Here is a 14,605-nt window from a genome sequence, read left to right on the forward strand (position 1 = left end):
CATAAACATGGCCACTGTGAGAAGACTGGAAAAGAGAAATAACGTATGCAAAGAATAAAAAGTTGACCATTATTTAGAAGTATGTGTTTGTAGATTGTCATTACTAAACATTTCTAAAGGTGTGTTTGTCTATTTAAAGATCTGGATAACGTTCCTCTTTAAAACCAGCTGCATTTATGTTTTCTGTTTAGCTAAGCCATAGTGCTCCTGAATCCTGTTACAATTAATCAAATGATTATCTGTAAAACTAAGTGTGTGTGTGTGTGTGTGTGTGTGTGTGTGTGTGTGTGTAAACCACACACAGAAAAAAACCCATCTAGATCTAAAACTAACCCACATAAGGTTACCCTCTAACTTTGTCTCCTTCCCTGTCTTTGTAGGGTCTAGCCTATCTAAATTGTGTACAGCCAGAATGAAACCTCTTGACAAATCCTCGTCATCTCGCCGCAAGTCAACACCTCCTAAGAGAGTGCCACCACCTCCACCATCCCCACGTAAGAATAAGATCTAAATCGATATTTTGTGGGAGCTTTCACACTGTTAGGACTCGGGGGTACTGGCAAAGGAATGAAATAGCAGCGGAACCTGGGGAGGGAGGGTGAGTATCAGTGGGCAAGGGGATTTCCTTTACAAGAAAACTTGCCCGTTCAAGGCGGTCTCTTTAAAGCCGAACTTTAAACAGCTCAATTTATGGTAACTATGTCCACAAACTATTTTGTCTGTCAAAGGATTTGTAATTGTGTTTAAAGTAGAATTAAAGTCACTTTTGTTTTTACATATATATACTGCTAGCAAGCAGTAGATATATGCAAAAACGTACAAAGAAAAATAAAAAGTTACCAAATAGGTAATTACTTACCTGTGTCTCCGCCGCATACTCCCTTCTGAAGATTCTCGAGCGCCCGTAAAGGATGACGGGGCAGGCGCATTTGCCGTAGAGATCTTCGGCCGGGAGAAGAGGAGAGACACAGGGTAAGTCAATGTACGCAGCTGGGAGCGTGCACGTCGGACAGACTCCGCGGGACCCAGGAGATGCAGCAGTCAGTGCTGGATCAGAGACCGGCAGCAGGGCTAGAGAGACTCCTGAAAACAAGTGGAAGGCAGAAGATGATCAGATCAAGAGGCATCTATTAAGGTAAGTCCTTAAAGCAGCATTGGGGGGGTGTGACTTTAATGTTGCTTTAACTAGTCTTGTGATCCTGACTCCACTGCGTGTATACATGATGCTTTCAGAAAGCATGCAGCACACGTGAAACAGTAGTTGGCAAAGTTTAACTATTCGTAACCCTATGTAAGCTGCAAATAAAAGGAAGAAAAGCCGAAGCGTGTCCCTGGAGTTGCCTCTTTTGAGCTGGATTCAGCTATGAGTCTGCAGGTACAGTCACATGCCAGGAAGGGCTCTACTATTTTTCAGAAGTATTAGGCACGAATAGCATTACTAGGCGTTCCCTATAAGACAGCAAATATTTACTTTTGAGTTTTGATCCACTTTAACCAGTTGCAGACATTAAGCATGGTACAGATGCACAAAATAATTTCATCAAGGTACACAGGTCGTACATAGCATGCCTGCCCATCTCTACTTGCATTCCCGCTGCTGCGTTTAACAAGGCTTTCAATGGCAGCTGGAACTTGCAGCTGGCTGTCAAAGACTGAGCTTTTGTACAGTGTTTGTAAACCTTCACTAAGGGCAATAAGCCTTCGGTAGCAGGTAAGGGTTACACTTCGTTAAGCACAAACCTTAATTTATTGCTAAACTGCTCAACCACCCCCACTCTGTACAACATAGGCACTAATCACTTTATGATAAGAACTGGGAGGTCTAATTGGATTCCTTGAGATAACGCAGGTTCTTGTTAGCACAGATAAAACAAAATGCTTTTGATGATATATTTATCAGACCCAAAGGAAGCAAATATGTTTATTGTTTAGGTTTGAATACAATTTAAAGTGATATTAAGGTCAAAATGTTTTTAATTTGAAAAAATAAGAGAGATAGTGGGGCTTTAAGGGCACCAACTGACAAGTCCAATAAGTCACAAAGTACTTTAAAGAGAGTATATACAGTATAATGTTTTATTAAATACAAAAAATTCAAAGCCATGATTAATTTGTAAGGTGAAAAAGGAGACAACCACCAAATACCGCTCACTTCCCCATATAGACCTGCTCAAAGTATTACATACAATTCATTTAAATTGGATGTACATAGATCAAATTAAATGCTGCATAGATAATTAATGAGACAATGCAATTGAGTTGTATTCATAGGCATATAAGGTCTTAGCTGGGAGCTGTGGAGTGGATGATATTCTCAACGCGTTTCGCGCATCTAGCGCTTCGTCAGGAGGTGGAGGGAAATCGAATTCCATCATAAACGAGTAACATAAGATATAAATCTTGGTACAATATTTACATTAACAACTGTCACAGACTTACTCGGCGTGTCCCCGCGCTCCAGCGAAGGGTCGTCTCGTGCGTGACGTCACGGCGGCTCCTCCCACGGGGCGCGGCTACCAAGGTAAAAGGTCAGCTGGTTCGTCGCTCGGCGTTCTCTCACACACACACCCTGTAAGCGTTCCCAGCTGATCTGGATTGCATCTCCTTCAGTTGGCTATACCTGCTAAAGAGACGTAGGACTGACACAACCTCTAAAACTGCCATATTAACCCTTGAAGGGTTGTGATAGTGCTAAAGTCTGTTGTCTGCTGATGAGTCTAATATTGGAGAGGATTAGATCTGTCCACATATTGCCCCCATGCTTGCTACCTGCTGATAAAACTGCATAGTGGTGCATCTAATTGTCTGTTGCTGAATAACCTGCCATTTACCTCCCCATTGGCTCTGCCTACATGTCCTATATATGCATCTGCTCTGTTTGCTAGAGATTAACCCTTAGCTACTCTTACTGCTTGTCTCCCCATTTGATACTCCGCACGCTGGTACCGCACATGTACAGCTTGCCGCATATGAGTGTGGGGTAAGGGGTACTACCTTTATAGCATCCTAGCTTATTCATCACTCCAGCCTAACAGGAAGTATATGGTGAGTGCGATCTCCCTCTAGCAGTTAATGTAACTGGGAGTCGCTCACTGAACTTCCTTATCCAACAAAGACCCCATCGGTTCCGCAGCTGTGATCCAGTTAGATACTTAGCACTGGTCCAGCCTTGACAACAACATACACAAATCGCTTCATAAATGTCTGCTGGTCTTACCCACCGGAAGGCAGGGCCCATGGGCGATACTGTTTTTTAGAGGCAGAGGGTGGGCACTTGATGCATTTAAGATAGTGTTCCCCGCTGTATCTTTTCTATAACGATTGGTGTAAATTAGCTCATCATTATCCACCCCAATCTGGACGTCTAGAAAGGCAATAGACCTCTGGTGACAGGACATAGTGAATTCCGCCATTCTACTCGGAAGTTCACCCACGGGCCCTGCCTTCCGGTGGGTAAGACTAGCAGACATTTATGAAGCGATTTGTGTATGTTGTTAATGTAAATACTGTACCAAGATATATACCTTATGTTACTCCTTTATGATTGAATTCGATTTCCCTCCACCTCCTGACGAAGCGCTAGATGCGCGAAACGCGTTGAGAATATCATCCACTCCACAGCTCCCAGCTAAGACCTTATATGCCTATGAATACAACTCAATTGCATTGTCTCATTAATTATCTATGCAGCATTTAATTTGATCTATGTACATCTAATTTAAATTAATTGTATGTAATATTTTGAGCAGGTCTATATGGGGAAGTGATCGGTATTTGGAGGTCATCTCCTTTTTTCACCTTACATTTTAATCATGGTTTTAAATTTTTTGTATCTAAAAACATTATATATACTCTCTTTAAAGTACTTTGTGACTTATTGGACTTGTCAGTTGGTGCCCTTAAAGCCCCACTATCTCTCTTATTTTTTCGAATTATCTCGGGGGTGTGGCACCAGATAATAAAGGACGTGACCACAAACCTTTTGTACAAAATGTTTTTAAGCTATTTTGAATGCTGATGAAATCACTTGCAATGGATGCTGCTCTTTAATGTGTAAAAGTTTTAGCTTCCTGCAGAATCAGCTGGTCCCCTAAGCACTAGCCCTCACATTGTGTTTTAGGATGGCTCCTTTCCCTTGCAGGTTCCTAAGGAGCCACCCCTGTGTGTGCTAGTAAGCTGTATGGTTTCACAAACGCACAGCAAGGCAAGCTACTTCCCTGATCCCCACTTCTGCCTTCTCCATGCTAGTAGGTGGATGGCTGCTGCAGACTGTGCTGTCCCTTGTGATTTTGTCCTGGACAGGAAGTTCAGGGAATTAAAGCTGAGAGAGTTGGATCCATTTGTTCATTTAACATGATGACTGTAAGTGCTTCTGCAAAAATGTAAAGAAATACTTTGCTGGGAAATGTATATTTGTTTCATCTAAATTCGTTCTTGGAAAAAAAGTTTAATGCTACTTTAAGGCTCCATTCACACTTGCCACTTAAAATGACATGCGTTTACATGCATATGCTTTTAGATGCATCTGTCATTCATTCAATTGAATGAATGAAACATTCCATTGAAACATTCCATTGAAGTAGCCAATAAGATTTTTAGCAAATAAACGCATCTTGTGTTTAGATGTGTAAAACAATTACTGGAGTCACCTGACGTCTTGCTTTTCTAAACACGGCTAAACTGACTGCAGATAGAAGTATCTAAGCGCAAGGTGTGAATCGATCCATTGGAAATCATTAGATGCATATACAGTATATGCATTTAGAAAACCATTATAAATTCATCTAATCACCCCTAGTACGAATGTAGCCTATAAAATATTGATGATAATTTTACAACACAGCAGCGACAACAAGCAAGAAGCAACAAGTCAAACCCCGTAAACCTGTGCGTCGTTATCGGCCAGGAACACGAGCACTCATGGAGATAAGAAAATATCAAAAGTCAACAGATCTGTTACTAAAAACAGCCCCCTTCGCCAGACTGGTGAGTGTATCGTTGATGGTTTATTGGCTGTGTACAGGGCGATACAAATTAGGTGGGTCCTACACATTGTGTACTGTTTTTGCTTCATTTTCTGTCCCACAGAGACGGCAGCAAGCTGTGGCAAAATCCCCCCTTAGACATTTGTCACCAGAACAGGTTTCCCCAATAATAGACTTCCCACCTCCTTTCCTGTTCCAATGACAACTGTAACATTTTGGATTTCTGGAACTTTTTGTTCCAGGAATGACAGCTCGCGGGGGGATTGTCTGCTCTTAGTGACTGGGGATGGCGCAGCCAGACAATAACTGTAGTTAGATGTCATCAGCACACCAAAACAAGCGCTTTCGGGGTCACACAGGGTCCCATTCTTCAGGCTCAACAATGACGATAACTATCTCCCCAACAGAGACACACAGCAATACATTCTGCCAGAGGTTCTATCCCCTTCCGCCTCTGCAAAACTAATACAAAGAAGGTTTTGCTTTACATGCACTCTTTAGATAAATAAAACCCAGCAGCGATGGTGTGAACCCATCAAAATTGGCACTGCAGGTTGGCTGTCCCCGTAACTCAGTGCAGAGATATCACCAAGAGAGTCCCTAAGAGGTATAAGGAACTGTGATGTGACATCTGCCAAAATATTAAAGTGACACTAAACTCTTAAAAATACATTCAAGTTCCTTAACTATTAACAAAAATGTATCTTATTTGTGTATCACTCGGCTGTAGATCCTCAAATCACCTCGAATAACATGTCACTTACATGTTATATGAATGTCGTCCTTTTCCTCCTCCTCCATAGATAGAATTGGCGTGTGTCCTCTTTATATTATCCCCACCGGCAGGAGACGCCCATACACGCTGTGAGCGTGTAACGTCAGCAGCGGTGTGGACACCAATGCGAATGTTCCCACAGCCCAGTTATAGGCGGCAAGATATGCCGGCAACCAGGGACGCTATCTCCCTTTCTCCACCCCATCCAGAAGGGGAGAGAGATGGATCGCAACCACTCATACTTAGTGGTGCATCCCATATAGCCGGAGGAGGCACAGGGAGGAGAGAAAGTGACAGCCGGCCGAGCGCTGCGGGAGGAGAGTGCTGTGAGCGGCCGGCGTCTCTGAGCTGAGCCGGACGAACGGGTTGTTCCATCGCTTTGCTGCCATTTGCCATGCTGGTTTGATCCAGCAATACCCAATGCCGGTACTGTTTACACCATTTTTTATTTAAAAAAATTGCATTTTATTGGACGTTACGCACTATGTCCTTGTCCTTTTTCTCTTTCGTCTTGGATTTATGCTGATACCTGTGATCTGAGGAGACCTTATCGCCTTTTCTGTGCATGGCCTTCCCTCCCCCATTAAGAAGGGAAAAAGCGCATTTGACCTAGCTCTGTGGGTCTACCTCCCCAGGTGAGCACTCACTTGTTGTCATCACTCACTGGGCGGAGGTGAAGGTCTGCCTGCATTGTGTGATTATCCTTACCTGAGAGTTATATGCAGATTGGCTGCGAATCATCTGAAGTATTTTTTTTTTTTGCACAATCACCATTGTTTTGCTTTTGTTTTTTCCTGGGACTCTTTTTGTCTTTATTGCTTTCATTTGTGTGTGGTTATTTTTATGCCTCAATTGTTTGAAGGCTCATATATGTGATTCACTTATATATGTTTCAATGTATTAGATGTGTATGATAATTAGCTCGGCACAATATTGTTTTTCACATTTTCCAGATATTTAGTTATAGCCTTAGTGCTTGGCAGCTCATATTTTCACATTACACTTACTGGCGCTGATCACCTTATTGTTTATTTTTATGAATGAGTGTTCATCACCTCCTGTTCATTCATAGTTGTGGTTATAGTAAACACACAATGTCCTCATGTTATGAATGAACAGGAACACTCATAGAGGATTCCTGTTCATTGATAACTGGGGCTGCAGAAAAGAGATTGAGAACTCTGTGTCCTCAATCTCTTTTTCTATTTTAAAAGGGAAAAATCAGGTGTATGTTTAGACCTCCAATATTCCCCCAAAGCCCCTAAAAGTAAAAATAAAGAAATAATAATAGATAAATATAAAAAAATTAAAAAGTTTAAAAAAAATAGATAACCATAAAATATTTAAAAAATTTGAAAAAAAAGTAAATAAAAAACATTTTCGGTTTCGGCCTGACATTTTTTTTTATTTCGGTTTTCAAATTTCCATTTTGGTGCACCTCTAGAAATCACACATACAATTTCAAGAAATCATTCTATTAAGCAATATAAATACAAATCAATCAGTACAGATCCATGTTGTCCGTACTTCCAATTTTTCTATATACATGCATAGGTGCATAACATGGCCTTCCCTCCCCCATTAAGAAGGGAAAAAGCGCATTTGACCTAGCTCTGTGGGTCTACCTCCCCAGGTGAGCACTCACTTGTTGTCATCACTCACTGGGCGGAGGTGAAGGTCTGCCTGCATTGTGTGATTATCCTTACCTGAGAGTTATATGCAAATTGGCTGCGAATCATCTGAAGTATTTTTTTTTTTTGCACAATCACCATTGTTTTGCTTTTGTTTTTTCCTGGGACTCTTTTTGTCTTTATTGCTTTCATTTGTGTGTGGTTATTTTTATGCCTCAATTGTTTGAAGGCTCATATATGTGATTCACTTATATATGTTTCAATGTATTAGATGTGTATGATAATTAGCTCGGCACAATATTGTTTTTCACATTTTCCAGATATTTAGTTATAGCCTTAGTGCTTGGCAGCTCATATTTTCACATTACACTTACTGGCGCTGATCACCTTATTGTTTATTTTTATGAATGAGTGTTCATCACCTCCTGTTCATTCATAGTTGTGGTTATAGTAAACACACAATGTCCTCATGTTATGAATGAACAGGAACACTCATAGAGGATTCCTGTTCATTGATAACTGGGGCTGCAGAAAAGAGATTGAGAACTCTGTGTCCTCAATCTCTTTTTCTATTTTAAAAGGGAAAAATCAGGTGTATGTTTAGACCTCCAATATTCCCCCAAAGCCCCTAAAAGTAAAAATAAAGAAATAATAATAGATAAATATAAAAAAATTAAAAAGTTTAAAAAAAATAGATAACCATAAAATATTTAAAAAATTTGAAAAAAAAGTAAATAAAAAACATTTTCGGTTTCGGCCTGACATTTTTTTTTATTTCGGTTTTCAAATTTCCATTTTGGTGCACCTCTAGAAATCACACATACAATTTCAAGAAATCATTCTATTAAGCAATATAAATACAAATCAATCAGTACAGATCCATGTTGTCCGTACTTCCAATTTTTCTATATACATGCATAGGTGCATAAACCAATATATTATGTACAGCCTACATGTACCTATCTATAATGGGCTCTAATTTAGTTACCATACATTTTTTGATGTTCGATATATTTATTTCAACAAATCAACAAACAGTCATAGCACTAATAATGTTCAAATCCACTATCTCATTTCAAAAAGGGTCTATAGCTCAAAATTTCTTTAAAACCTGAAATAATGTTGGATTTTAAACACAAAATCCATCGTGCCTCTACCTGTAATAATCTCTTATCTACATCACCTCCTCTCTCACATTTATGTATGTAATCCAAAATATAAAAGTTTAGATAGCTGGAGTCAAAGTTGTGTCGCAAGCCTGTATGGTGGCTGATTGGAGTTGTAAGCTTCCCATTCTGAGTTAAATACACATGATCATAAATTCTTAGGGTTTTGCCCACATAGTGGGCCAACATTTGCAGTATGTTAAATAATATTTTTAGTCTGACAGTTCACACTATGTTTAAGAAACCATTTATTCTATTTGGTAGCTGAATCACATTGTCCTCCATAAACCACATACAGTGATCACATTTCCCACACCTGCGTAAGCCTTCCTCCCAACATCTCGTCTCTGCCTCCTTTGGTCGATGGAAGCTCTGAGTCATCCGATCCCGTAGAGTTCTGGCTTTTCTAAATGCTAGCACAGGGGAATTTTTTACAAACTTTTTTTATCTTCCTGTCACTCGTGAGGAGATGCCAATAGTGTTCCAGACATCTCCTAACCAGTGCATGACTGTGTGAATATCGAGTTACCATCTTAACAGTCTGTCTTTGGGATGTTGCTGCCTTCCTAGATCCTTTCCCATATAGTATTTCTGCTATATCCTTAGTTTTTACTCTATTGTATGCCTTCTTGAGGACTTTCCTACTATAACCACTCTGTCTAAGTTTGCAACGTCTTCGCTTCCCTCAATTTTTGAACAATTCCTTTTGAGTCTCAGATATTGGCTGTAAGGTAAGTTATTTTTAAGGAAGAGCGGGTGTCCACTCTCTGCATGTAGCAGGGTGTTCCCCACAAACTCCTTTTATAAATAATCTAGTTGTAAGATAGTTGCCTTCTTGCAAAGTTATTATTACATCAAAAAATGTTACTTTCTCTTGGCTACAGATCCAAAAACATGATCAATCCAGCCAGGCTTAATTTAGTTCCTGACCAAATGAGTAGTACATCATGATATAGCGTCGCTTGTGCACTATCATCTGAGAACAGAGAGCACTTCCAACCCCCCCAGGTACAGGTTGGAATACGATGGAGCACAATATGTGCCCATCACTACCCCCTGCACCTGGAGGTAGAGGGAGTCCCCCAAAAAGAAACACATTACGGGTCAATATAAACAGCAGTAGGTCAACAACAAACTTATTGTAATCCCACTTGTGGACGTTCATGCAAAAATGTCTTAATTATCTCAATTCCTTTCATGTGTGGAATGCTGTTATACAAAGCCTCAATGTCCAGTGCCACCAGCCAACATTCGTTTGGTAGGCTGAGATCATCAACTAGCTTCAATAATTCAATGGTGTCTTTTAGATACGAATGAAGTGAAGTCACATGTGGTCTTAAGTACTCATATAGAAAAACACTCGGCCGTTCAGATTGACATCCGATTCCAGAAACAATCGGGCATCCAGGTGGATTTAGCAGATCTTTATGGACCTTTGGCAATGCGCAGAAACAGGGAGTTTTAGGATGTTTTACATCTAAATAGTCTAGGGTATTTTTTTATCAATTAGTGTCTTCACATAAGCTTGGTATATAATAGATACAAATTCCGAGTTAAAAGCATCATTTTCTTGTTTGGTTATTTTCTTATACCATTCTCTATTACTCCTAATGTTTCTGCACACCTGTTCATAATAAGAGCAGTCCATCAAAACAATGTTACCACCCTTATCAGAAAGCCTTTCCTACCGATCAATTTTTCCATATCCTTTGTTGTTTGCTGTAGAAAAGCCCAGATATTTGAGTTACCGTGAAGATATGGAAATTTCTGAGATATATTTTTTGGGGTGCTTATCAACCCCTCACTTTCAGTTTTACCCTCCCTATCTTGGCTTTCCATTTGTTCAGTTTGTTCAGAATTTCCTTCCTCCCACAGCTACATTAAGTCACGAAGGGCACGGAAATCATTTATTGTATAACCCCCGCCTTTTGGGTTTTGTACAATCAGATCCAGGGGTTCCTGTTCTTTGTCATACATGACTTAGGTTTCTCGCAAATAAGTGTACATCTTTAATAATTTCAAAGAGATCTAGATTTTGAGTGGGGCAGAAACTTAATCTAAGTTTCAGAACCTGGGCCTCTGCCTCAGAGAGCTCATGACCTGAAAGATTGATTATTTCCAGGTGTTCCTCGTTCCCGGGAGCATCAGGAACAAATCTAGGTTGCCCATTTTTTTGGAATCTGTTTTTTGTCGTGTCTCTCAAAAAGGACTACTTAGTGTGCTCTGAATGTCATCTAATCTCCTCTCTTGTCTATCTTCCTGTTGTTGTTGTTGTTGTTGTTGTGTACTGTGTTCTGAGTCATTTTGTTGTATATAAGCCTGTTCCATTGTAATGCTCTAGACTACAAATCCCATGGATGTAAAGCTTATCCCAAGGACGAGCCCAAATTTAAAGCTTGGCAAAACTTTAATTTCTATTTTGTTGTCTTTTCTTGCAGTAAAGCTCAAGGAAACTTACCCAGTAGCATTTAAAGTACTTTATTTGGCGAAAATGCTGCATATACAAACTTAGTTACAGGAAAAAACAAACGTAACCTACAGGCTGCTACAAACAAACAAACAATCCCATGCACCCACTACACAACCCTTCTAGTACATGTAATGGTTTCTAAGAGCGGAAACACTAAAATAGTACTTAGCTTAGAGGCTGCATATTCCCGTAAAGAACAGGACTTCTTGGCAATTAAGCGTTCGCAGGAAAATGGCTTCTCGTTGAAGTCCTTTGTTTTAGAGTTCCATGATGAGTCCACTTTTAGTCAGAGTGATGTCCTCTCTTGCCTCTTCTGAAGTCCATCTCTCTCTTTTTGGCTGCTGGCTTTTATTCAGAGAAAATGGCATCCCACTTGTGGGTGTTGCCCCTCAAAACTTGTATCAGAGATAATAATGTGGTAAACTTGTATCAGAGATAAAAATATGATGTATTTCACTTTCCCACCTCAAGGTGGCAGTGTTGTATAATAAATTGCCATCAGTATTCAATGTAGAATAAGCCTTGACCGATCTAGGTGTGATTGTTTACACAAGGTTTCCCAATAACAGATCCCATTGTGATACGAATAATGGGGAAACAATACAGGACAGCCATACCATTGTCAAAAACCAGTTTGGTCTGTTTAGAAGGCACCTTCCATTGTGAGAGACCAGCTCTGTCAACAGCCAAGCAGACGCTACGTCTATTTTTCAAGCCCTGTGGGTGTCTGAAATATGCATTCTCATCCATCTATCTATCTATCTATCTATCTATCTATCTATCTATCTATCTATCTATCTATCTATCTATCTATCTATCTCTCCATCTCCTGAAATTTGCTATCTACATGTGGGGTGCCCCATTTTCTCTTACCATGCGATCCATCACCATGTGACCCACCTCCTCTAAACTTCTTGAATGCCGATGCGCTACATCAGATTTCCTTTGCATCTGTAGAAGAGAAGATGTTTGAGTTGACGAGTTTGAAGCCGTATCATCACTATATTCACCATGGAAATTCTGTTGGCCTAGTTTCTTATATACTAAATGACTTTGTGTCCATTTATACGCCTGCCCAGTGCAATAGACCAATTTATCCCGTATAAACTTCTGATCCTTTTTCTGAAATATATCCTTATTGAAGCCTTCTATATAGAATAACATCTCCTCCCTATTTTCAAAGTTTGGTAGGGATCCCAGTGTTGCATAGGAGGAATACAATGTCTTTATTTCCTCATTGATAGTGGAAAACTCCTTTTGATAGTGACCATTTATAATTTCCATGTTTAGTGAACATCTTTGTAAGTTAGATCTTGGTCTATATTTCTGACATTGGGGAAAATTTGTATACGAAGACCCCATGGGCTGAACCCTTCTTCCACATATCTCTCAAAGAATTTTCTATGCCAGAAGCATTGCGACTTTTTCTCCAACAATCTGTTAAGCTTGAACATAAAAGTGCATAATTCTGACTCCCTTGTCCGTTGACTTGAACAATTATTTTCTACATTCACCATTAACCCATCCCATGACGAACTCCATAGATCCGACATTTCTATCTTTCTGACCTTTTAATATTTATAGAAAAAAAGAATTGTATATTTTCTACTTTACAATTTTAGAAACCAAAATTTCCATGCAATGTCAGAGTCTCGGCAAGTCTGGGACATTCTTTGGATTGGGTAGACAATTCTCCAGATCCTCCAAGTCAATTTTCCAAAATAAATAACCCGGACTCGTGCACTCCACCTCACCCCCTTTAAATTAAAAAGGATAAAAGGGCTGATAATTTCACATTTTGTATAGATGCACACAGAGTAATATTGTGTATACAGTATCTCACGGAATTGAGTACACTCCTCACATTTTTGTAAATATTATATTATATAATTGAATGTGACGACACAGAACAAATGACGCTTTGCTACAATGTAAAGTAGTGAGTGTACAGCTTGTATATCAGTTTACATTTGCTGTCACCTCAAAATAACTCAACACACACAGCCATTAATGTCTAAACCACTGGCAACAAAAGTGAGTACACCCCTAAGTGAAAATATCCAAATTGGGCCCAATTAGCCATTTTCCCTCCCCGGTGTCATGTGACGCGTTAGTGTTACAAGGTCTCAGGTGTGACTGGGGAGCAGATGTGTTAAATTTAGTGTTATCGCTCTCACTCTCTCATACTGGTCACTGGAAGCAAATGTAAACTGATATACAAGCTGTACACTCACTACTTTACATTGTAGCAAAGTGTCATTTCTTCTGTGTTTGTCACATGAAATGATATAATAAAATATTTACAAAAATATGAGGGGTGTACTCACTTCTGTGAGATACTGTATATTCAATACATGGGTCTATGGGGTATATATCTATGGATAGAGGCACTAATCTTTATGCACATACATAGATGGAAGTAGGGATCTTTATCCTTGATGTTTTGTATGACTTAATAGGTTCTCATGAGACAATCATATAAACCTTTTCCTCCACATGGTGTGATTAAAGGAACATACCAGAAAGGCATTCTACAAACCCCATCCTCCGTACTCCATCATTTCCCAGTGTCCCCACCGCGAATTGAATAGAAGGGAGGCAGATGAGCTGTGGCAGCACTACAAATCCCATGAGGCATTGCAAGACTCAAACAACCACAGGCATGACTCCGAGGCAGATGAATGCTGGGATTTCTAGTTCTACCAGAGCTAGAGGGCTGGAGTTTGCCTACCCCTGCTATAGAGTATCACTTGAGAGACAGCACTAAGTGTGCTGGAGGTGCTGACATTGCATCCAAGATGACAGCAGCAGTCTTGGGGATTTTCGATGTCTACACAAGGGAGACTTTTACAGGTGAATAACATGTCAAATGTATGTTAGAAGCACATATAGTCTTAGAGGAAGATTGCTGAGCAGCATGTGGAAGGGAATTCCTAAGATCGGGAGAGTCCTGGATGTGATGGCGCGGGGAGAGAAGCAAGAGGGTTCCTTTTGGGACGGTATCTGGACATCAGCCAGGAAATGAGTGGAGTGGGCAGGGTGATTTATTATTATTTATTATTGTTCTCCTTTTTTGTTTTGTATCATTTATGTGTATTTTTGTTTTTATGCTTGTGCAGGTGAGAGAAGTCTGCATGGAGTTTACTTGTGGTGTGCCATACATGTGGCAAAGAATGGCAATCATGGCATTACAAGAGGTCAGTATTTTGTCATAGCCAACACAAACGTTTATTGAAGTGGATCTAAAGCCATATTTCTTTTTGGTTTTGGCTAGAGTAGAGTAGGGAAGGGTTAGAACTATGCACCGAAATTTCGGCCACCGAAACATAACGAACTAAGATGGTTTACCTCCTCCTCGCTGGGCCCTGCTCTGTGTCTTCCTGCTTGTAGAGGACTATGAATAGGGGGAGAGGGTGTTAATTTACAGAGACTGCTTGTAGAGGACTATGAATAGGGGGAGAGACTGTTAATTTACACAGACTGCTTGTAGAGGACTATGAATAGGGGGAGAGAGTGTTAATTTACACAGACTGCTTATAGAGGACTATGAATAGGGGGAGAGACTGTTAATTTACACA

The 14,605-nt window shown here is 40.0% G+C and overlaps 1 protein-coding gene across 1 annotated transcript in view; it reads left to right on the forward strand.

Moving 5' to 3' along the window:
• Positions 1-412: 412 nt before the first annotated feature.
• Positions 413-14,605, forward strand: part of LOC108798250 (histone H3-like centromeric protein A) — a 17,826-nt gene continuing 3,633 nt past the window's right edge. Inside the window, exons 1-3 of the mRNA XM_018569983.1 lie at positions 413-494; positions 4,844-4,986; positions 14,147-14,224. Of these exons, the coding sequence (XP_018425485.1) occupies positions 413-494; positions 4,844-4,986; positions 14,147-14,224 (303 nt within the window). The remainder of the gene's footprint in view (positions 495-4,843; positions 4,987-14,146; positions 14,225-14,605) is intronic.

This window comes from Nanorana parkeri, unplaced genomic scaffold, assembly GCF_000935625.1.
Source record: "Nanorana parkeri isolate BGI_ZX_2015 unplaced genomic scaffold, ASM93562v1 scaffold1439, whole genome shotgun sequence".
NCBI lineage: Eukaryota > Metazoa > Chordata > Amphibia > Anura > Dicroglossidae > Nanorana > Nanorana parkeri.